Source organism: Pseudopipra pipra, chromosome 16, assembly GCF_036250125.1.
Source record: "Pseudopipra pipra isolate bDixPip1 chromosome 16, bDixPip1.hap1, whole genome shotgun sequence".
Lineage (NCBI taxonomy): Eukaryota > Metazoa > Chordata > Aves > Passeriformes > Pipridae > Pseudopipra > Pseudopipra pipra.
The window spans coordinates 7436928-7462089 of NC_087564.1; the positions used below are offsets into that span (position 1 = coordinate 7436928).

Genomic DNA, 25162 nt, shown 5'->3' on the forward strand with positions numbered 1-25162 from the left:
TCATAACCAGGCTTAAAGAGGCTATTGCCAGGCAGGTACCTCAAAAAGAGTGCCAAGAAATTTTATTTAAAAAATTGGTTATCGAAAAGGCCAACGAGGACTGCCAAAGAGCATTAAAGCTCTTAAAGGATCCCACTCTGCTTGATATGATTGAGGCGTGTAAGAATATCGGGTCAAACTCCCATAAGGCACGTCTAATGGCTGCCGCGTTTTCTGGTCCAAACCATTGTTTTGAATGCGGGGACAAAGGGCATTTCAAAAAACATTGCCCTAAGTTATCACAATCAACGCCCAACCTACCTAATACCCTCTGTCGTAGATGTGGGAAGGGACGGCACTGGACCTCCAGTTGCCGGTCCCTGACCAACATTAATGGCGAACCTCTCCCTTCGCGTCGTTCACCCCGGCTACAAAAAAGGGTTACCTTTTCGTCCATGCCGGACCTCCGGTCGGGTGAGTGTGGGCCGTCGGGAAACGGGGAGCTGAGCGCTCGGGGGAGCGCGATGACATCAAATGCCCCCCACGTGCGCTCCATCCTGCGCCAGTCATCACGCCCAGCTACCCCGTAACTCGGCGGCCGCTCCCTGACCCTGTCCCCATGGCGAGACAGTTCATTCCACTCCCCTGGGTAATCCTGTCCGTCGTACATCCTTCCCTTCACTTAAGCTCGTATGAGCAACTCGCCAGGGTCGAACCGTCGACCGCAGTCGACCCCGATGCTACCTACCTGATAACATCACACCTTTCGGCAGTGGATAAGGGAATATTAGTAGTGCCTTCCCTCCTGACCGGACTTACGAACAATAACATCGCTGTTTGTCTCTATGTTCACACCCCCCCCGTGCAGTTAGAAGAACACTCTCCCGTGGCCAAGATGGTGTCCATGGATGACCTGCTGCGCGTGCTGTCTGTGGATGAGGAGCGGAGGAGAGAAGACAACAAAGAAGTGTTGTGGTCAACGACAGTCGAATCTTCTCGCCCCCTGTTAACATGTCTTATTTACTATTCACAGCCCAGACGCCCGCAGCGGGTCAAGGTGGAAGGCCTCTTGGACACGGGAGCTGATGTAACTATAATCGCCTCTAAGGACTGGCCGCACGGATGGCCCGCGACAACGGCCTACGTGCAAGTCAGCGGAGTGGGGGGAACACAATATCCGGTCCGGAGTAAGGAGGTATTAACTGGCTATGGGCCGGAGGGCAGACCAGCGTCCCTCCAACCTTATATCTTGAATATTCCAATCACGTTGTGGGGACGGGACGCGATGGGGCAGTGGGAGCTCTCCTTGAGAACCCTGTCCCCAGACCAAAATTTTTAGGAGGGGTCACTGAAGTGAAGCAGCTCCCCAAACTGAGCTGGAGGACCGATGTGCCAGTTTGGGTGGATCAGTGGCCCCTACCACGCAAAAAGCTGCAAATTCTCAACGATTTGGTAGATCAAGAATTGGCCAAAGGACACCTGGAGTCTTCCACCAGTCCCTGGAACACTCCAGTGTTTGTCATACAAAAAGCCTCAGGTGCCTGGAGATTTCTTCAGGACCTGAGAAAAGTAAATGAAGTCCTTGAACCAATGGGAGCCCTCCAGCAGGGAATGCCGTCACCATCCATGCTCCCTGCTGAATGGCCCCTGGTAGTTATTGACATCAAGGACTGTTTCTTTCAAATTTATTTAAATTCGGCTGATTCGGCGCGATTCGCTTTTTCAGTCCCAGCTATCAACGTTTGTGAACCCCACCGCAGGTTCCAGTGGAAGGTGCTTCCCCAGGGGATGAAAAATTCCCCAACCCTCTGCCAGATGTTCGTGGCGGAGGCGTTGCGTCCAATTCGGCAACAGTACCCACAATCAATCATCTTCCATTATATGGATGATGTTTTGATTTGTGCCAAATCCCAATTGGCTGTCGACGAGACACTAAATTCAACCATCTTGGCATTAAAAGATAACGGATTGGAGATATCCCCTGAAAAAGTTCAAAGGGAATCACCTTGGAGGTATCTTGGACTCAGAATCACAGAAAAAACGATTCGGCCTCAATCTGTTGAAATTAACAAAAGAGTCCAAACATTAAACGACCTCCAAAAACTACTGGGCGCGATCAATTGGATCCGGCCTGTGCTGGGAATCACAACCGGAGATTTGCACCCTCTTTTTGAGCTGCTTCGCGGAGACGCTGACCTGTCCTCCCCCCGCTATCTAACACCAGAGGCAGTCAGTACCTTATCCATTGTCGAAAGAAAAATAACAGAGAGACAATCACATAGGAAGATGGAGGGACTGCCATCTTCCTTAATAATTCTAAGAGAACAGCGACAACCATTTGGCCTTCTCGGCCAATTTACTGACGGTCTGAAAAACTTCTGTCTGTGGGAGTGGATGTTCCTCCAGCACCAATTCGGAAAGACGATCACCACCGTCGCAGAGATGATTAGTAAAGTAATATTTAAAGGCCGCACTAGATGCTTAGAGCTCAGCGGTGAGGAACCAGATTTTATCTACCTCCCGCTGACCTCTGAGCATCTAGATCAACTGCTGCAAACCTCTGTCGATTTTCAAATTGCCATCGAAGGCTACCCGGGGAAAATTCAGATACATCTCCCGGCGTGCCCATTTATTCAGCGATTAATCCAAATTCCATTAAAACTAAAAATTGTACAATCAGACTTACCTATAAAAAATGCAAAAACGGTATTTACCGATGGCTCAGGGAGAACTGGCAATGCGGTAATAATTTGGCGCGAAAAAGATAATTGGCAGTATGATATCCATAAAGTAGAAGGTTCTCCCCAAATCGTCGAGCTTTCAGCAGTTGTGCGAGCCTTCCAAATTTTCTGTGGTGAACCAATCAACATTGTTTCCGATTCGGCATACGTTGTTGGTGTAGTCAAACGTATCGAAAATTCCTATCTGAAAGAAGTATCTAATCGGCATTTGTTTGAGTTGTTAACCAAATTGTTATTTCTAATTCAAAACAGGCAATTCGGCTTCTTCGTTGTCCACACCAGGTCACACACCACTCTACCCGGTCCTGTGGCGGAGGGAAACCAACTTGCCGACCATCTAGCAGGTATGGTAGTTACTCCCAATTTGTACCAGCAAGCCAAAATATCCCACGAGTTCTTCCATCAGAATGCACGATCGCTAATGAAACAATTTGGCCTTAAATTATCTCAAGCCAGGGAAATTTTGAAAACGTGCCCTGATTGTCAGGTTATCACGCCTGTCGCCCCGGAGGGGACCAACCCAAGGGGGCTCTCAGCGCTGGAAATCTGGCAATCAGATGTAACGCACATCCCTGAATTTGGAAAGCTAAAATATGTACACGTATCCATCGATACTTTTTCAAAGATGGTTGTAGCCACCGCGCATACTGGTGAAAAGAGCCGTGACGTGAAAAGACACTTTCTGTCCGCATTCGCGAGGATGGGTGTCCCGAAACAAGTGAAGACTGACAACGGACCCTCCTACGTGTCTGCGGACACGAAACGGTTCTTCGAGCAGTGGGGAGTACACCATACCACTGGAATCCCTCACAATCCCACAGGACAGGGTATAGTGGAGCGGGCCCACCAAAACATAAAAAATTTACTTAAAAAACAAAAGAGGGGGAGTATTGGCCTCTCCCCCCAAGAAAAACTAGATAAAATCATGTATGTTTTAAATTTTTTGAATTTGCTGGAAGAACAAGAAACTCACTCAGACAGAAGTCCCATAGACCGGCACTTCGGATCAAGCGCAGTTAACTTGTCCTCCCAAAAAGCTAAGATCATGTACCGGGACCCGCTGACAGAGACATGGGCGGGCCCTTTCCCCTTGATAACGTGGGGGAAGGGCTACGCTTGTATTTCAGGTCCCGACGGACCAAAGTGGGTCCCGGCGAGGAGAGTCAAAATCCATCGCGAGTGAGCTACGCAGACAACATGCATCTGTTGCGCTCCATCATTATCGTCGGCGCAGTCATCCTGGAGCTCGTCCCTCTCCGCGACACGTCACCTCTGCGAGAGTGGATGAGCCAACCAGGAGAAAACCTATGGGTAACGCTGGCTAAGGCTACCGGCACAGACACCTTATGCCTAGCCTTAGCCAGTGCTGGTAGTCCATTTCGTACGTGCCTAGTTGGAGTCCCCATTACCCCCGCGGAATGGGGCTCCTTTGTTGCCCAGACAAGAAATAAAGGGGCAGGCCCACTCAGTTCCCCCAACCTCGCCCAGACGATATCAGCCCTCACTTTTATTGACGTTCCTTTCGAAGAAATTGATTTATTAGGTTCGCTCCCAACCACTGCCTGTGTTTTATTCCATCGCTATACCCAACCTGTTTTGTTTACCCCCCATAATGTGACGGCCAACAACCCCCTGTATCGCGAGTCCACTTCGCCGTGGTGCAATGGGTCAATGGTAACAACCATCCCTACGGAGCATGTTCCTCGGAACATGAAGCTCCCAAAAGGATATTTCCTATTGTGCGGGGATCGGGCGTGGCCGGGAATTAGGGCCTACCCCGAGGGAGGGCCCTGCACAATAGGAAAGTTGGCCCTGTTTAACCCGGCGAAGTTCCACCTGCAAAATCAATTTGTCTTCCCCAAGAACAGAGTTAGAAAATCCCTTTCCTTTTCTATGGGAGCACCCCTTCGTTTCCCCGGGTCCAAATCTATTGCCCCAAAAGTCAAGTCTGAACCCCAAGTGATCAACGCACCAATTCGGCTCCAAAATTCCCTCCCTGCACCCCATGTGAATGTTGGAAGGCCTCAATATTGGCCCACTCCTCTACCCTTCCCAGAGGATTGTGATTCTAACATTCACATATGGTCCAGGGTGAAGAATTTCTGGGCGTCCTTCCCTATCCCTGGGATAGGGACAGCACACGCCCTCTCTTTGCTAACGCACCTTGGTTGTTGGCTCACCAAGGAGGCGAATGCGACCACCCAAGCAATTGAGGGCCTGCTAGCGGACACCCAGAAATTAAAAGAGGTAAGTTTACAGAATCGAGCCGCCATCGATTTCCTCCTCCTGGCGCACGGTCACGGGTGCCAGGAGTTTGAAGGCATGTGTTGCATGAATTTCTCGGACCATGCCGAGTCAATCCACCAAAGTATTGACCGATTGAAGGGCCTGGTCCGAGAAATTCGTCAAGACAAGGGCGGAGGACTCGATGACCTCTTTGATTGGCTACAGCTACCAAATTTACCTAGTTGGACCCGGAAGTTCATTATTTTATGTCTTATTGCTCTTTTTGGTTTAACCTCGTTATGTGTTATTTTACCTTGTTTAATCGTATTTCTGAGGAAAACACTGATATCGTCTGTGACCGCCAACATCGCTGCCGCTTCTCAAACAAACAAAGAAGGGGGAGATGTTGGGGAACGAAGGACTGAGTGGGAGGAATTTCAAAGATGGAGAGAAATCTACAGCCCCGAATGACATCCTTCACACCAAACAAGACATTCTCACACTGGATTCTACTGTACACTGGAAATGACACTTATAATGGACTGGACAGTTGTCCCCAGTTGTTCCCCAGTTGATGTTGTATTGTTATGATGTTGTTTGTACCCCAGTTGTTGTTTTAAATTTTTCACCCTCCATATTGTCTTCTCCCTTCCCTCAGAGTTTTCCCGCCTTTTTCCCCTGTTTTCCCGCTCCTCTGCCTGCTATTGGCCAGAGTTTGCTGCAGTGCAGAGGTAGCTTCCATTGGCTCTTCCCCTGGTTACGCCCAAGCTCCTCCCCTCCTTACCCGAACATCCAATCACCTTTTCCCCTGAAGTTGTCAATCCCAAGCACCTCCCCAGTTCTGGATCCTTCCCTAGTCCAACCCTATATAAGTCCCCGAATCCCTTAATAAATTGGCATTGCACCCCGAGACCGTCTACTGTCCTTCGAACCCCTTCGCAGTGCCCGATCCCATTCCTTCCCCTCGGGTCGTGGCAACCTCTTTTATTTGTGTATGAATGAGAGAGGTTTTTTCCCCCAGCTTTTACTGATACTGTGAGTTCTTTCAAGTACCTTGTTTCCAATGGCCTTTTTAGGTGGAAAGTTAAAAGTCCTCACTTGCTGGTATTTACTCTGTAATTTATGATGCAAGCTTCTGAACTCTGCATATCTTCGATACACATTCCATTCATCATCCTTTATCCTGATATAAACCTGCAAAATACAGACATGGAAGGAAACAGTGTAAAGACAAACCCTGAGATGATTTATCTCCTCACTCCTCAAAGCCTCATGTGATGCAACAGCACCAGAAATTCCAGGATCACGGAGCCCCAGGTACAGCTCTGACTGGGCCTTTGCTGTTCCTATTGTACAGGTCATTAACCTTATTTTCTCTCTTTTCCCCTTTCTTTTTCTTTCTTTCTCTTATTTTAATCAAGACAAACAGAGCTTGCTTATTTGAACATGACTCTGGGGCAACCATGGCAGCACTTTTTGTTACCATGGTTTCCAGCATATTCTGCTACCCAGTGACCAAAGGAAAAAAAATAATTTAATACCACTATAAAATTGATTTCTGTGTCCTCAACACAGTTCTTCAACTTTGTAAATTAGCTTTGTGGCATCAGAATTTCAAAACATAATTTTATCCCAAGTATGAAACTTAATTTACTTCCTAACAAAATTACATCGAAAACTAAACTAGAAATTTTATTGTTTGGAAAATAAACACAGTTCATTCTTTCTGCTTGTATAGGACATTAAGTATAATTTAACACAGCTGTAGTTTTTGTGATTCTGCTTTTGTTTGCCACTCATTATTTCATGAGCATATTACCAATTACATGCTAAATATTCACATTCTCTGGGAAAATTTCATGGAGAAGTGAAATATACTTCCAGAAAACTGAGTTTTCACTCTTTTCTAGGGGAATAACCTTTCCTCTACAGGAATGAACCTACAGTTTAAAAGAATGCTGAAACAGCACATCAGAAACTCTAAACCAAGCATCAGAACTCAAGATCCAGAGTGACCTTTTCCTAAGCTGCTTTCTAGAATCTGTCACTTCTCCCTTCTGGTGTGTGTGCCAATAATCTCAATATTCTGCCCCAGGAATGAAGCTGAAATGGTCCTGATGGCACTGCCTTGCCCTGCTGCTCCACAGACCCCCAGGAATTCATTAGTAAGCTGTAAGACAAGTATCAGGAGAACCCTCATGTGAAGAAGCAACCCCGAGGAGTGGGCAGTAACAACTGTATTTTTGGGAATACTCAGAGAAAATGAACTTTGGATTTTGATGTGGCCGATTTCAACAGTGAATCGCAGCTTTTCCTGGAGACTGAAACATTAACATGGTCCTTCTTCTCTACATTTGACAAGTCCTTAGAAAACAATTATATTTTACTAAGGACTTGTGGTACTTCAGAGATCAAGGGATGTCAAGTGAATGCCTCCTCCCACAAAAGCAGCTCATGCAGCCTTCCTTTGGTTTGGTCTTTATCAAGTCCTTTTATTCCTGCAGACACCTAGTTTTTCAAATTTATAGGAGGCTTCTGCCCTTGCAACAAAATGCAATATATCATGCAGACATCATTCTGCCAAATTAGGCTATTTCAGTGTAGAAAATACTAATACATTTTCTACAGGAATACTGCAATTCCAAAAAAGGAATACTACAATTCCAAAATTAGCACATCTAAGAATTCAAAAGATTCAGAGTATTGTGTGAATTACAAATGCAGATGTAAACAAAAATTCAACTGGTTTTGGTAACAAGAATTCAGACAGTGTAATGATGGAACCACAATAGTAAGTCTGCAAGAAGTATTCAGATTTCTTTTCCACTTTGAAAATAAGGCCAGGATAATTAAACTCCTACAGGACCATCTGTTTGAACAATTAAGTACATCTTTCAAAGCAAATGAAGGGATATATGAGATGCAAGTATTTTGCATAATTCTAATAAAATTTATTTAATGCAGTAAAAACTATATTAAATATATCTAACCCCTCTCCCTGCCTGTTCTCACTTCCACCAGTACGTTGTTTGGAACTTTGTATACATTCCCCAGATTCATGATTCAATTTCCCTGGGGGGGCAGGGACAATTAAAAAAAAAAACTTCAATTATTTTTAACTAAGTCATTTAATATGGAAACCTTAATTTAACTAAGCAGTTATCTTTGCACATGTGATTTGGTGAATCATGCAGTTCAACATTACCTGTTAAGCTGTAACCCATAGTTAACTAATTAAGGAATCTGGTACACTGTAATTGAAATTTTTAAGGACTGCAAAACCATAGATTAATTTCTTAGATAAAACCACTAGAAAATTTCTTACTGTTCTTCTATGTACACAGATATTGATTTCATTTAAGCAGTAAGAAATGAAAATGCAACATTTGGAGCCCTGTGCCATATTGAATTTATTGACAATCATATAATAGAGTATGAAAGGTATATTAAAGTTCATGATGCAGTACAGATTTAAACCTTTGTTATCAAAGAAGGGAATGCTATTCCCTTGCCAAGGTATTGCAAGACAATGCAAATTCAGTTGGGAAATCAAACAAAGCAAATACTAAATATAAAATTATTTGGATAAACTTATCCTAGTGTAGTCATTTAAGGCACATAATTATCCCCTTTTACCTCAAATACAGATCATACCAGCACAGGAAGACCAGGGAAGGATTACTTTTGCAGACAAAATTTTGAAATAATGCTAAATCAAGCAACTTGAGATGCATGGTTTGAAATTGTGTCAAAAGTCATTAGGTCTTTTCCCATCATCTTCAGGGCATCCACAATTTCATTCACGGTCTTTTGATCGGAAATGAGTGAAATCTGTAGTTGCCAACAGACACTTTTGTGTCTTTTTGTCCCAAATTATCTTGCTGTACCCCAGAGCAACACCACCTTTTGCTACAGCAAATACCTTTGCAAATGACACATAATTACAGAACAGTATTTTAAGATCATGTTATAGAATGTTTAAAGGACTACTCTTAGTCCTTATTCTCTGATCAATTTTAAAAAAATCAATTCTAAATCATTACAATTCTTTTCTAATGCCCGTGTTTTCCTGGTATTATTCACTTCCTAACCTAGTTAAGTAATTTTCAAGGTAATGAAAACTTACAGACTCAATCAAAATCACTGCTAGAATGCTTATTTGTAGACAGAAGATTTTATTTTAATATTCTCTTGAATATCAAAAAATTAGTTAAGTAGCTTCTGCTGTTAATTTTGGAGCACTTTCCACTTAGGTCTCCCATGTAAAGATTGATTGGTAACCTTTCTGTAGCTATGATTTACAGCAGCTCCAAGAAAAATTTCAGTTAATAAGTATGTATAATGAATTAGTCTGTTATTTTCTCATCACAAAAACATCTGAAGTCAAAGATTTGGAGAGCAATAGCAATAACAGTTGCAATTTAATATTGTGTTTATCAGCCAACTATCAGCTAACTTAATATTACTGAAATGCCCAAAATCTTCTGAGACTCAATTTGAAAGCACTGGTTTACTGATTGCATACTGAAATGAAAAATCCTACTCCCATGGTCCTGCTTTTTGAGCCAAAAGTTTCTTTAATAAGTTAAGAAATCTTTTAAGCAGTTCTGAGTCCAAAATGCTGTTAACAAGTCCTGGTTACGGACTAGTAACAGTTGACACAGTTCCTTTGTACTTATGTATAAAAGCCTGAGGAAAATAAAGGACAAATGTCAAAATTCCAAGTTGCTCCATTGCAGTGTACACAGACCAAATGCCTGCAACCAACACCCGTTCTTCAGGTCTGCAGGAGTCCAATGTGGGTGCTTTTCTTTTTGATGCAAAAATATAGGTTGGTATATTGAGGATTCACTTTTGTGTCCCTCTCAATGCAGTGAGTAGCAAGAGACACTGGGATATTAAAGACCTTCTGTTGCAATGACATTCATGGTTATAGAAATTGCAGATTAAGCATCAAGAAGGATCTCCCCTAAATGAAGTTACTCCTGAATCTTCCCTGCAAATATGGGGAAGTTCCTGGTAGGATGATCTGAATATATATTAAAAAAAAAATGAATTCTTGCCAGAGAACTCTTTATGTGAGATCCACAAATACAGAAATGCTGAAGTTAAAGTCCTTGTGAGTCCATGGCCTATTCCTGAGGCAAGAAAAATGTCAGAAAGGGAGGGAACAATGCTAAGGGAAGGTGAGTAGTGAAACTCTACTAAACCACATATAAAATTCAGTGGCACAAGATGGAAGAGAACTTGTGACAATTCAGCAGCAGAACACTTCAAAGGACATAAAGAACACTGAGAATGTTTGTAAAGAACAAGTCCTAGGCTGGACAAGGTCATAACTGCCTCAGAAGCATGGGAAAAAAAATGTTGGGCAGCATAAGGAATGCAAAGGAGACTGATCTACACTAAGGAAGCTACTGTGACCTTTACCACCTCAGTGAGCATTACCAGGGGATAAAAAAAGGGTGAGAGAAAAAAGCTACTCTTTCTATAGCACTGTATTTCTAATTTCCTTTCCCTCACTAATAAAAGAGAGTTTTCTGGAGGTCCTGTTTGTTACCTACTTTCAAATCAATGCCCAAGCATGTGACAACAAAAAGAAAAATTAGCAACTGGTTTGGTAGAGACAACTCAATCAGTATGAATACAAAAACATTACATGCACATTGGCACCTTTATTTTTCACTGTTAAGTCAGCTAAGGTTGACTAGTGAATATTTTCTTTACATTTGCTTTTAAATAACACTCTAAAATTTGGAGTACCATTGATCCATAGTTTTACCTTTATACTAATAAAGTTTTTTTTAACTCTTAAAACTCTGACTCAAATTTAATGTACATCTTAATTATTCAGGAACACTAAATTAAAGAGATTTTGATCAAAGTTCACTATTTAGAAATAATTGTTTTCAGTGGATTGGAACTATCCTTTTTTTCCTCTCAGGAAAGTACATTATAAAATAGGAGTGGCAATCTATTTAGGAGGTTTCTCTCAAAATTATATATATCTATACTCAAAATATAGAGAAGAAGTAAAAGGTATGAATCCAAAGGGGAAGCATATCGCAAAAAAAAGGAAGAACTGATTTCATTTCTTGACTTTACTTCAGGAGAATGGGATTCTGTTTAGAATATAAATTCAAGCTCAGTTCTCCAAAGTTACCTCTGAAGTGTGAGAAACGAATACAAATGCAAGTTATATTTTGACACAGCTGCAGGACTGTATTTATGGTTAAGTTCCCCCTTTGAAAATGATCCAATTTAAGAATTTCTGCATAATGAAAAACAAATGGAACAATGAAACTTTTCAGCTGTGATATGAGCAGCTTTTTGTGTGCCATAGAGACATACCAGGAATTAAAGTGAATAAGCTTTTATCTCAATATGACCATTTTATCTACTTGCACAAAGACTGCAAATACTAGAATACATTTTGTTATGTTAAATCTTCAAGGTTTTGTTATTTAGTTCAGAAAAATGAACAATACAGTGTCAAATATATGACACAGTGCACATCAAAGCATGAGCCTTAAAAACAGCCAATATTGCTCTACTAAACAGAAAATTGTCATGCATTTTAGGCTTCTCCACCCAATTACACATGTGCAGAGTGATGTTCACTGGGCTTCTGCAGCCCCAGTTCTGCTTCTGCTCCCCAGAACAGCACTACAGTGACTGGTCCCTAAAGAACAAAGGCAGCATTGCCTTTGCTTTTGCTGGATGGAACCAATACTTTTTGTCTTTTTACATGCAAATCAAATCAGCAGCAAAAAAAAAAAAAACCCACTCAATAACATAATAAGGTCATTTCAACAATATGACTTATAAGAAGCCAAAATAATTAACATCATTGCACAAACGTGCACTTTGAACCAATACAGTCATGGCAATGCATGACAACTGCTGCAGTGAAAGAAGTTTCTGCAGAGGAGAAAATAGTGCTGCCTTTTTCTCCAAATGGAATATTTTGGGTGCTCTGGCAAGGGAAAGGAAGCTCTCTCACCAATCCATTTCTGGACAAGACAGCTAATATTTATTTGAGTTATTAATTGGATCTAAATTATTTGCTTCTTTCTGTAGTAGTTATAAAATAATCTGAAAATAAAAATTCTGCTTTTAATTTCCCAGTATTTTTTGAATTCAACATTTCAATAAGCAAATCAATGTATTAAGTTGTATTATGGTCGCCTTTAGAAAATAAATAATTATAAAAGTCTCCAAGGACTGATCTCATCCTTGTATATTCCCTCAATTCCAGTTATTTAAATATTTTTGTCCTCTATGCTTTCTCTTATGCTTCTCTGACACATCCTTGGATTCCACTGCAGAAAAAGTGGGATATTCAACCTTCTTGGCTTACACACTCTAAAACCACTCTCTTTCAGAATGCCACGAGCCATATTTTTCTTTCAAATTCTCCAAATCATTCTACTTCATTTTCTTCTCTCCTTGCCCTGAGCTGCACTGAAATGGAATGTGATTAGAAGACTATTTATTTCTCCTTTTTGCCTGCTTAGTGCTGCAGCTGCTACAGCCATGCAATTCATCATACATCAGGAGAATTAAATTCAACTTTGGGTTTAATTTTTGCAACTCTCTGCTTACCTTTCAACTACTGACTGCCAGTGCATTGCCTCCCATTGTTAAGGCTTCTACCCTTGATGAAATACTGAGGCTATGCTGGCTTGGGTGTAAACTAAAGGTCAACACTCAGGTTGTCAAGCCCTGGCACAGCTGCCCAGGGAAGGAGTGGAGTCACCACCTCTGGAGGGATTTAAAAGATGTGTAGATGTGGCACTTAAGGACATGGTTTAAAGGTGGACTTGGCAGTGCTGGGTCAATGGTTGGACTCGATGTTGTAAAGGTGTTTTCCAACCAAAATGATTCTGTGCTAACGGCCCCTCCATAATAATGCTCCTTCTTCAGAGAGAGTGGAGAGGAAAACATCATTTAAAGTAATATAAAAAGAAATATTATGAGCAAATATCTTGGTCAGTATTAAACAGTAAGACTGAAGACAGTCAAATCAATAAAAACATTGTAAGAAATGTTTATTGATTACAATCTTAAGGAGTCCTATTCATATGCAAATGGTAACAGTCTTGTCTGATTAGCATGTTAATCTTTAATCTTATTTGGTTTATAATCTGAAGTGTTCACTACTCTGCAAACAAGGCATATTTGCAAGAAGCCATTTTAAATATTGATATCACTTTAAGAATCATAAAATCTCACTTTCATTATCTTAAGTGTCAGGCATTGGTAATTATAGCAACAAAAGGCATGACTAATGGCATTTGCTGTACACTTCACAGGAAAGTGGAATCCATATGTAGACAGAAAATAAGATACTCTACAGTTGAGAAATATGACAAAATAATATTATTGCAATAATCAGCTTGCTTCACAGACACTAAAGGAACTGCATCTAACTATCACCATCTAGAGGTAAAATGTAAATGCAAAATTATTTTTTTATTCTGATGTGGATTCTGTCTTTATCCTTGTGAATATATTAGACAAGAAATAATTTTCTAATGGTAGGCTGACTGAGCAGCATCTGCTACACTAAAAAGATGGGCATCAAACTGCATAGATCACAAAAAGCAGTCACCAGAAAGCAACTAGTTAACTACAGAGACACACTGTTCAGAAGAGAAAATTTTGTCAGCATGACCCTGGTTTTACAAAGATACCTATTATTTAAATTTTTTGTTTAAAGGACTAGGCTTCCTTAACTGTTACTTTGTACAAAATATATTAGTTACTCCATATGTGGTTAGGTCCTTCAACGCTTATAACTAAGCAGTTTGCCACTCAGTAATAACCATCACAAACTTGGCAAGAGAATAAGCCTCTGAACCTTCTTTTGGATAACTACAGTTGCTCTGATGTCCTTGCTAGAAGATCCAGTTATGACAATCCAGTCTGAGCTCCTGTCACAGCCTAGATAATTTCATCCAGTGAAGTCTAAATAATCCTAATGATTTGTTGATTCATAATAAGGACATCAACTGGTCATCTAATTAATTTCCCTACTCAGGTGCAACATTAATTGTACGAGTAATCCATCAGCACTAATGAATGACACGACAGCAGTTACGACCTAAACCTGAGGCAAAACAAATCTGAGCAAGTATAAAGAGAGAGGATGTGCTCTGAAAACATTTACAATGAGCTTGCCATGCATAGGACATAAACATTAGTGGAAGGAAAGATATTTCACCATCACCCTTAATATTTCCATTCTAGGACTAAATTAGTCATTATTAGCAAAACATTCCAAGAGTAAGTCATGTTTAGTTATACCATGACCCCCAGGTTTCTTGCACCCTACTCTCACAGCAAGGTATACTGATTTCAACAGTTCAGAAAATTCCTTGGTGAATTATAAAATATATTTTATTCAGTACACTTAATCATGAACAAAAGGTACAGTGATATTCATCCAGAAAAACTGCCTATCTTCCAAAATATAGCTACCCAGGGATCTCCTAAGAAATAAGTCATGTCTTTGTGTTTGGATTGTTTTTTCTTCAATTCAATTAGCTCAATTATTTTCTAGACCCATGTAAACTTTCAGTATTCACCCCAATTATATGCTGTGGAGAAAACCACTGTCATGCACTTGTTTTGGAACTGCAAGGCAGTAGTTTCTATGGGTGCTCCAATTTGCATTTTGGTACAGTTAAAAACCTCTCCCTTTCCTCCATGATTTGAAAGACTACTATTGTATTCCCCTCTCAGTTGTCTTTCATGCAGGCTGAGAATTTCTAATATGTTCTTCCAATGAAAAGGCTTCATTTTTCACCTATATTCTTTCCATTTCTGATATATTTCCTTGGAGAGAACTAGAACTGCAAACAGATAAACCAGAAATTATAAACAGCAAAATAGAGTTTTCTAGTTTTCCACCACTTTCCTAATGATTTGTAACAAGTTGGTTTTCAGACTTCCCTCAACCCTTTCAAAAATTGTCAGATTGGACACTTTAAAATCTTCTAGTATGCAAGTCACAAGCTATTTATCAGTTATTTTTCAGCTTTTTCACCTTTAAATTCCTGGTGCACTGCACGTGGAGATTTATTCTTTATTAGTTCAACAAGATCTGCTACTGGCATTTAAAACAGACAATCTGCCAATTCTCCACAAGCAATAATCCAGAATGGGAATAACCCATAAAAACTCCATGGTGAAAACAGATTTTAAAATGTGCATTTTTCTGTTATTACTTTCTATTCTGAGAAAACAAGTGAAAAATATTTTTAATATTTAATATTTTTAACTGAACTTAGTAACTGCACTGAAGAGCATATCCCATTCTAAATAGCTTTTCCCCCCAAATTTCTACACCTTCTAATTGCTGTAAGATCCACAGTTGAATGATATAGGTTTATGGCTCTGCTAATTTTTAAGACAGTACTAGATAGTGCTACTCTGTGAGCACTGAATTATCTGCTGCTCACAACTGCCCCCTTTAACTCAGTCATTCAAATTGAGCATAAAATTTGGCTGCTTCTAGACCTTGTTTTTAAGCCCTTAGTATTCATAAGCAGTTAATTCTGCCAGTTAAACATTACTGCAAGAGTGCAGTGTAACTCTACAAACACAGAGGTCTGATTGAAATTTCCACATCTAATAGGATTCATTATAAAATGTTGCTTGCTTTCAGAGTTCTGAGCTTGACCAGAATCTTTAATCCTTCATAGAAATTTAAAGAACTATTTGATGGTTGAAACTATGTGACAAGTGGGCTGGAGCTGGAAACTTTTCCATCTATATTCACAGAAGAACAACACCTGGGTGTTTTTAAGGATGAAAGATGTACTGATTTTGAACATGACATCTGAAACAGACCAAAACGTTAATGTGACACAAAAAGAAATGCTTTGAAATGCCCTTCAAAGCAGCATTGCAAATCTGCAATAAATTAAAAAAATAAAGCAACCACCACAACACAATTCCTGCAGGAGTCTGTTCTTATCCTGTCCAGGTCAGGCCCCTCCTGATATGCAAATCAATGTGCCATTAATTTCTTTTCCTGTTTAAGAAGCACAAGTGCAAAATTGGCATTGATTTCACAGAGGCACAGCAACCTGGGTTTATTTCTCCTAATTCTTATATTCTTAAGAAGCACTGATAAGTCCATGGAAACAGATGACAGATACAGTGGAACCAGTGGGTTCATCGTTTTCCAAACTACTTGAGGTGCTCTGCAATTCTTTCCACCCTCTTTTGGTCATTTCCAAGGCAAGTGATACGTACACAATAGTTTATTTTCTGCTAGAAAATATTAATTTATAATCAAAAAGGGACAGAAGAGGCACAAGGATTCTAAAAAGCATCAACACTAATTGTGACACAGCAAGTCTGCCCTGGCTCACTGTCCTGCTCTCTGCAGCAAGTGAAATGCTCCAGAGATACACAATTTCAAATCAGCAAAGGTTAACAAGGTGCCTCATAACAGGAGGGCAGAGGGGGTCAATCTCTTCAGCTTTCCAATAACAGAAAATGCAGAAGAAATCAAGCCATGTTAGAAATACATTTACATGAAGTGCATTTGAAAAAGCAGTGGGCAAGGTCTGTGCCCTTCTGTAACACCTTCATTTGGTAACCACATCTTCCCTTAATGGTATTACACACATGAGCTAATTTGCAGTCAGGTTAAGCACCTTAAGGCTAATTTCCAATTAGCTTTAACTACAATTGTCAGTACTTAGCATATCTAAAAATTATGCTTAACCAAACCCAAAATTTCAAACTTTGCCTCTTCCAACTGGCACACTGTGGCTTTCTTCAAAGTTTATTTGAAATCTTTTTCTCAGAATTAACCAGCACAACCAAGAGTCAGTTTTTGCACCTCAAGTTATGGTCACTCAACTAATGGCAGAGAAATCTCAACTTGAAAAGATGTTGGTAATGATCTCACTAACATCAACATTCTGCAGTATTGCTACTTTCCTTTACATTGATATACCACAAGTAATTTCTCATGCAGCTGATACAAGAGTTTTACGTGCCTTTTAATTTTCTGCCGCTGGAGAAATAAATGATAAAGCAGTACAAATAATGTTTATTATGAATAAGAGGACTCTCGTAAATGAGCTCAATCATTTATCCTAATTGCACCCCCAGTCCTTGTCTGTTCAGTACATACTGGTAGCCTGGTAAATACCCCCTTCCACAATTTCAACATTGAATCAAATTCTCTGTAATCAGGAGCACATGTTTTGGCACAGATTTAACAAGATAAATGCACAGTGCTGTTATTGAAGTTTTATAAATTAATGCTTTCCTGGTCACTATAAAATGTAAAATATATATTCAGCAAGTATGTGACTACATAACTGATCAGAGAGGTGGCAATCACTTCAGATGTTTCATCACATGCTATGCTCAGAGCATATGTTTATTTAGGAAAATTTCTTTTTTTCACATGCACAGTGGCAGAAAACAAAGCTATTTGCCAGACAGATACTCTTCCCAGTCACACATCTGTTACTGAGATCAAAAAGTGGTAGGAATGCCATTAATCCATTCTTCCACAAGGAAAGGTCACAACAGGTACAATGATCAAAGTTTAATAAGAATTATGGAAGCTTTAAGTCACTTCTACAGATAATTCTTGTTTGCTTTTTTTGAACAATTAAAAGACAAAGTTGAGCAAATGGACAACTGTTCACCAGAAGAATTCTGTGCTATTCTGTAATTAAAGACAAATTGGTCTTACTACATTCTATGTGTATTCTAGATAGCTATATTTAACTTTTCACATTACATATATCTGTAAATTGCTTTTGTGAATAGGTAATGGATAGAGCATATTCAAAAGAACTTGTACATTTTTCACATATACCAATTTTGCACTCTATGAATGTCAAACATTATGAGTTTATACTGTAGACATAAAGAACCTAACAGAATTCTCAAAATTGTCTTTTTGTAGATCCAGAATTTCCAATCTTTTAGAAACTTGCATTATTTTGCTTCCTTTTTTCCTATTCTCCAGAGGCTTATTCTCCAATTACAAGTTCTTTGTTTTCCACTGATGACAAGTAACAGATGAAATCTGAGAGCAACATCTAATCCTCTACTCACTCCTGCAGATTTTGGGCAAAGTAATGAACCTCTTGCCAACTGAGAAGCTTTTTGCACTTTTCCTTTTGAAAAAGAACATGCACGACATCTATACTATATGTGAATTGTGCATAATTTCCAGGCTTTCATGATGCCACTCATATAGTCATGTTCAGTCAAACTGCATGACAAGTACTGAGCTCTTTAGTAACTAATTCGATACCAACTTACAAGTGAAATTAAAAATACAGTAAGTTCTTCAAAGAATTCACAGACTGAGTCAGGTTGGAAGGGACCACAATGGGTCATCTGGCCCAACCTCCCTGCTCCAGCAGGATGAAAAGAATAAAACAGAGCAAGCTGGGAAATAAGCAAGAGAAACCAGAGCTCTTCTAGTGGTCATGGAACTGCTACATTATAAGAGTAGCAGAGATTTGGTGGGGTGAGATCCTGAGGTTTTTAATCATTTCTGTGTTAGCAGACTGATGTCTGGGTTTGAGAATGTGTAGCCAGTGACAGCAGGATGGAGGAACATGTGAAAGCCAGAAAGACAAAAATTATTGCTCCTGTCAGCAAGTCAGGTTTCCACACTCACTTGTGCATCTGAATTTGATTGATTATTCAGTGGTTTTGAACAAATGACTAACTGTTCCATACTGTCAGCTTTTCTTTCCATTACCTAAAGTCTTATTTTTCATTCTCTATTACTGGCCAGAAGGTGGGTGTTTTCCTATATTTTACAACTATCTGCCAACACTTTATAAATGATTCAAAATTCTACAAAAACCACCATTCAGAGTGAGAGGCATGTTAACAAGCTTCAGCAGTCTTGTTCAGAACCAACTACATGTGGCTGAAACAAAAGTGGAGAAATTTTGCAGCTGCTAATAATCCCCAAATAAAGAAATACAAACAGCCTGGGACAGCATATTAGAGAGTGTTTAAAGTTTGCCCTGCCATTCTATCCATGGAGAGTGTCAAGAATCCAGGAATCAAGGAACAGTATAAGGTTTCAATGCCTCAACTGCAAGTCAGGCTCGAGCACAAACCCCTAAATTCAGACCTGCCTGAGCAGAGCACACTATGAACACACTTAATGACACACAGTGAAGACTTGTTTCATCATTCCAAACCTTTTTAATTGAGCTACTACAGTAAGCCACACCTGTCTGTCTGTCAAGCAATATTTCTGGTCATTGCTATCTCCAAAATTGAAATAAAACATGTACATGCACATTGAAGAAGGCATTACTGATTAACATTGAATTGCTGCACTCCCTGACCAATGCAGTCATCTTATTAGCATGCTTTTAAAGTATTAAACTACTAAAAGTCAAACCTCCAAATATGCTATTTGGATAATCAACACAATCCTATGGTTGAATATATATTAAGATACTGCTGCCTGTTCATTAGCTGATCTCTAATGAAATTATATGGAGATCCTTAAATTATTAAAATGTTCTATTTCAGTCAGAAGCTTTTACACAAAATCTGTGTTGAGATATATCTTATCACTTACCTGATAAACATGGAATGCATTAGCAGCTTTTCCACGCAGAAAGACTGAGGGAATCCAAACATTAATAAGAGCACGATTTGATCTGAGGAGGAGAGAGAAAAACTTAAAACAGGGAATCATATTTATGTGTATGAACTGCAAAGCAACTACAACCAATGGTTTAGATAATGATCAAAGTGACCAACAAAGCAACTTAACACTTCAAATGAAGTATCAGAAAAATTGGAGTTCTGCCTGAACTTTTTATATGTGCTGTATTTAAAAGTGTTCTCTGAAATTAACCCAGCTGAAATAGAGCACTGACATAGAGCACCGAAACAATTCCTTCTGCAGGTTTTCTGGGTTTTGTTTCTTTTTTCACAGCATGGATTTGACTACTTTTGATTATATGCATGAAACAAAAATCATTCATTTCATCAAACCCAACATTTTGGTCCACAAAACTCAGCTAAATCCAAACTCCTTGCATTCAACATTATTAAAAACTACACTAGGGCATGGAATGTGCAGCTCTCCATGCTTTTAATAACAGAACAGCTAAGAATTCAGTTATTGGAAATAACATAGGAAAAGCCAATTATGGAATCTGTTTGCTTATTCTTCTTCGCCATAAAGACAGTATGAAGAGAAAAATTCATTAATTACTAAACTTACATTTCAAAATCTGACAAACTCTGATCTTCGGATGTTTGACTCAAATCTCCAGGGACCTGTGTTTACAAAACAGAAATAATTCCCACACACTGGTTATTAGGTTTTCAACTAAGAAAGCATAATATTATAAAGAAATTACAATTCAACGTTCAATTTCATAAATGCCAATAAAAATTATTACTGAGAAACAATAAAAGAAAAACAAAATCGTTCAGACGCATTGTGAACACATCACCCCTCGTGAGTCCTTCGTGTTAGAATTTGCTTATAGTTTTGTAAAGAAACGAGAATCAAATCCTATCAAAAATACCAAGGTAGGTGTTGTCAGATCTGCTACTTCTTATAAGCTGTTATAAATTTCATCAGAAGTTTGAGCTTATTCCAGAGTGGTAGATTCTACAGTGCCATAAACAAACACTCACCGGGCCTCTCAAATCAATTAGCTCTTGTCTCATCTGGGACACGAGAGCTTCCTTAGCCATCAGGGCACGGTGCAGCCTCTCATTGAATTCAATCAGCTCCCCATGCATTTCAGCCACCTGAAAAGCAAAGCCAAGAGGTAATTGTGCTCTAAACTGCAAAAAAAAAAAAATAAAAATAATCACACTATGTAATTTCTTACATGTACATCAAATTTTATTGAGGTTTTGTTTTATTTTGCCATACTCTCCCAAGGAGTGCATCTCATTGCTAATGCATTAGTTTGACCATTAAGAACAGAGATTGTTATAATTTCGACTCATGCCTTGCAATGTAATTGTGATATTGAACTCAATAGGACCAAATACAATTCTATGCTAAATTTTATTCCTGTCACGGGAGATCCTATGACAACTGACTCTAATAAAACACTCATTAACTTTTGTTCTCAGTTTAATTCTTGGATGAACACAGCCCTCAACAGGTACAAACTAATCACAGTATTCTGAACTGGGAGTAATGCAAATGCACAAACTGCATTAACTTTGTCAATAATTCATGAGTGATGTATTCTGCACTCTTACTTGGAGTTTTAACAGCACTGGAGCTAGAAGTCCACTCATCCCAGGCAAATTTGTGAGGGGTCAAAGGAGCCTAAATACCAGTTAGTTGGGGCACAGGTTGCTGAGCACAGGTAAACAGCACGGCCTCTCGTGGGGCCTCTTCAGCCCCCAAGTCTGGCTCTGTGTGTGTGTGTGCTCTCCATTTTGGAGTTAGGAAAGCAACAAGTGATGCAGGATGTGACAAGGGCTGGGTGAACATCAGGGATGTGAAGTGTAGAGCAGTTAGAAGAAAACAGCAGCACTCAGCAGTTGGCTCCTCCAGTGGGCACAGCAGCTGCCCCACCACCATCATTACACCTGTTTGCAGCTCCAGCAACTCTTCAAATGCCTCCTCATACCAGCATCCAAAGCTCAGAGAACAGCAGAGGCAACGGGGTAACAATATGAAACAAAGCTGAATAAGATGAATATCAATCCAGCACCTTCAATATTATCACAGGGACTTGGACTACTGCCAACTCTCTTAAGAGTTCATAGTTTCCTTTCTGGAGGCAGTTCATTACTATCTATGAATTTCATGGGCTCCTTTTCTTGAATTATTCTGCCTTTTCCCTCTTCCCCAGGGAAGTTCCACAAAATAAAGCAATTGAATTCAGTTTAATTTAGTGCTTACTTTTAATTTTGTGCTCTGTTCCACACAACCTGTATTGTTCACGCAAACAAAGCAACCAGAAAAAAGGAGCTTCAATTTGACAAGGCAGGATCTGACATCATTGATTAAAAATAAAAATAATTTTCCTGAGGTAAACTTCAAGTATTCTTTTCCAATTTCTTTTTACATTAGAGGGAGTCCTTCAAATCCAGGAATTCATCAGTGTAACACACATGCAAAAAGGAGCCAAGCTAAGCCAACTTTATAGTAGAGAAAATACTAATATAGTGCTATTTATTCTAGATAAATTATTTTCCATACTCATTTAACCACTAATTCCAATTTAAAGTGACTGGTGTAACATTTAAGGATATAATAAGTCTCTGATTGTGGTTAATACTAACAGGTCACTTTTAATTACACAGAGACTTGGGAGGCAGAACTTCCTTGCATTTTACACACAAAAAGGTAGAGAATATATAGAATAGAATATAAAATACTAGTTGGAAATGCACAGAGAAAAACCATAATACTGATAGTTGGTTGACTGGTTCTCAAAATCAATATACAAATTTGTGAATGGATACAAAACTTAGTAGTTTGCATATCTGAAATCATGTCTGATTTTTCAGTGCCTGTCTCTATCAGAAGAACAAAATTCAGACTATCTGATATTATATGTGACTCTTCTCTCTCTTGAATTTGGATGTCCTTGAAATAACTTTCTACTTGCAGACTCGATTAATATGTAAATTCAACAACTCTCAAAGCATAAGAAGTAATACAAAAATTTATAAGTGTCCCTAGCAAAGTTAAATAATAAAAAGGAAATTTAACAGCAAATCACTTGTTACATCTTATCAAAAGGACAAATTGCTAGGTATCACTTATTAGTAATTAAGTTACTTCAGTCCTTCTTGTCAAAGCAAAATGCATTACCACCACAGCAAACCCAAAGGAGTGATCAGCTATACTTCTGAATTACAACATTAATTTAGTTTTCTTTAATATCAAAGTCTGCTAAAAACAATAAAGAGGTCTCCATATAATTATATTCTTTCAGTTCTATCTTATGTCATCACATCTTCCTTTATTCAATCCACACTGAAGCAAATTTCCCTACTGTGACTTCAATCGTCTTCACAGTTGTTTTTCTCCACAACAACATATTTGAAGCAAAAAAAAAATCAAAGTACAAATAAGCTAAGTTTCCCTTGGACAGATGATCATTCAGACTTGGTGGTGGCCATATCAGAAAACATGCTTATACCACTTCTTGTTTCACAGCAAAGGACTAAGCTGCTAACTTAAAACATGATAGGAATGTTTCACTAAGCATTTGAATAACACAATCTGTCTTGGAAGGACACACTTAGAGTAGAGAAACATTTAAGAACTTGGAACAACTCAAGATTTCTTTTTAGTATTATTTGCAGCTAAAATTCATAGAAGTTTTGCACAACCCACATCTGAATCAATTACTTTTTGACAAGTATATAGGCATTTTTCCCCCAGTAGTCACAAAATACAAAGCATTGTATCTCCCAAGAAACTCTAGACAGAACTGGAAGTTGCTTCCTTTTGCTCTTAGGGAAAGTATGGATGTATTTTTCCATCATTTTCAAAAATTGATTATCTACATTTTTCCCCAACAGAAACAAAGTCAAAGATCTTCAAAAAAAGGAGCAGGTATCCTACTACTAATGAATAATTCCATTTTTCTACTAGTGAAAAACAGTAAGACTCTAAGTGGCAAAGACAATTCTACAAATCTATTGATATAGCCATAAAATGCTCAATTATTGCTTCCTGTTTCAAAAATTCTGCAAAAGAAGTCCATACTTCCCTGGACAGAGGAAATTCCATCTCAGCTCAGTAATAGTCTCAATTAATGAAAGCTACAGAAGGACTTGTGATTCCACAGAAAAGTGCTGACGAGTTCACTAATTTAAGACTTGTTTTCTACACTGACTTCCAACACAACTAATATTTAATTACAAGGCTGTGTGCCATGGTAAGACCTCTAAAGAAGGATTGTTACACAGGTTTGTCTGCCACAAACTCACAAGTGTCAGCAACAAATCCCTGAGCATGCAGAACAAACTTGGTAGAACTAAGGAGGCTTTCAAAGCTGAAAGAGATTTTACCTGTGTTCTTAATTAAGATATCCTTTTGATAGGTACAGAACAGAGGAAAGGAGTCAGAAGAACTCAAGCACAAGTATGCATTAGGGAGAAAAAAGGATAATCAAGTATGAATGTTTTAGAACTGTATCAATCTCCTTGATGCATGACCTGCATTTCTAGTCCTCTTCATGTTAATCAATTAATGTGGGTATTCAATTTCAGAGTATTTTGGGCAAGAGAAAGACAGAGAATTTTTTTGCTTTTTCTAAAAATGTTCTTTTATTATTTACTAGGAGATATGAGTATTAGATATTAAATTTCATTACTTTTGTCTTGAAAATAATTTGTATTTAAATTTAGGATGAAACCCTAATTTCTTTTTTTCTTTAATGACTTTTACATTAGTCTTAAAAGTAAATCTTGCATTAAGAACTTTTTCTAACCTGGCCATATCAACAGAATTAGTAGCTTCCATCATACATTCCTGTAAGGCAGTATTCAAAAAGCAACACAAAAATGAAACATGGTTTGGCAATCAGAAACCAGAAGGAAAGCACAGAAAAAGCTACAGATTTCAGTATGTTCTCATTTTAAATAAAGCTCAAGTGCCAACACAGCAATGCCTGTAATTATGTACTGTAACTTACACAAAACCTGAAACCTGCTGTCTGTGATGTTTTCAACTTCACCACCATCAGTTAAAACCTCAAGGAACTTGTTTATTTATTAAAACCTTCATTTTTATACCAAAGCATAAAAATGTACCTCTGTTAGGAAAAGTACTTTTAATTATCTGGATTGCTTTAAATATGCCTTGAAGTTGAATGAAGAAAATCTACCCGCAAAAAGCAAGAAAATTAAATTTTTCATTCCTTTTATTTTTAAGAAAAAAAGTCAGACTTACCTTTTACATTACTGAGTAGAAAAATAACAGCTAAGCCAAGAAACCATTTAAGCTTCCAATGTTATATTGTAATTATGATTCTATTAAATTTGTGCAGTACAAACTTTACCTCAATCAATTTTCTTTCATAAGAGCTGGCGAGTTCCTCGTTGTTCTCTACTTGCTTTTGCTCTGGAATCGTAAATTCACCATCAGTGCTCCAAATGTTTGGCAGAACTAAAGCAAAGAGATACCTCAAATTAAAATGTTAAATTCCAGAAACATCTAAGACATCCTGTGTAGAAGTAATAGCTCTATA

General features: G+C 38.8%; 1 protein-coding gene across 4 annotated transcripts in view; it reads right to left on the minus strand.

Moving 5' to 3' along the window:
- The window catches only part of SNX29 (sorting nexin 29), a 104603-nt gene that overhangs the window by 43537 nt on the left and 35904 nt on the right, over positions 1-25162 (minus strand). For 2 of the 4 annotated variants that reach the window (XM_064672859.1, XM_064672855.1), the window contains exons 15-19: positions 24974-25080; positions 20622-20738; positions 20200-20255; positions 19546-19627; positions 6000-6140 (exon numbers count right to left, since the gene is read on the minus strand). In XM_064672859.1, the coding sequence (XP_064528929.1) occupies positions 6000-6140; positions 19546-19627; positions 20200-20255; positions 20622-20738; positions 24974-25080 (503 nt within the window). Of the gene's footprint in view, positions 1-5925; positions 6141-19545; positions 19628-20199; positions 20256-20621; positions 20739-24973; positions 25081-25162 lie in introns of all 4 variants that reach the window. The other 2 variants (XM_064672858.1, XM_064672856.1) reach the window with 2 other exon arrangements.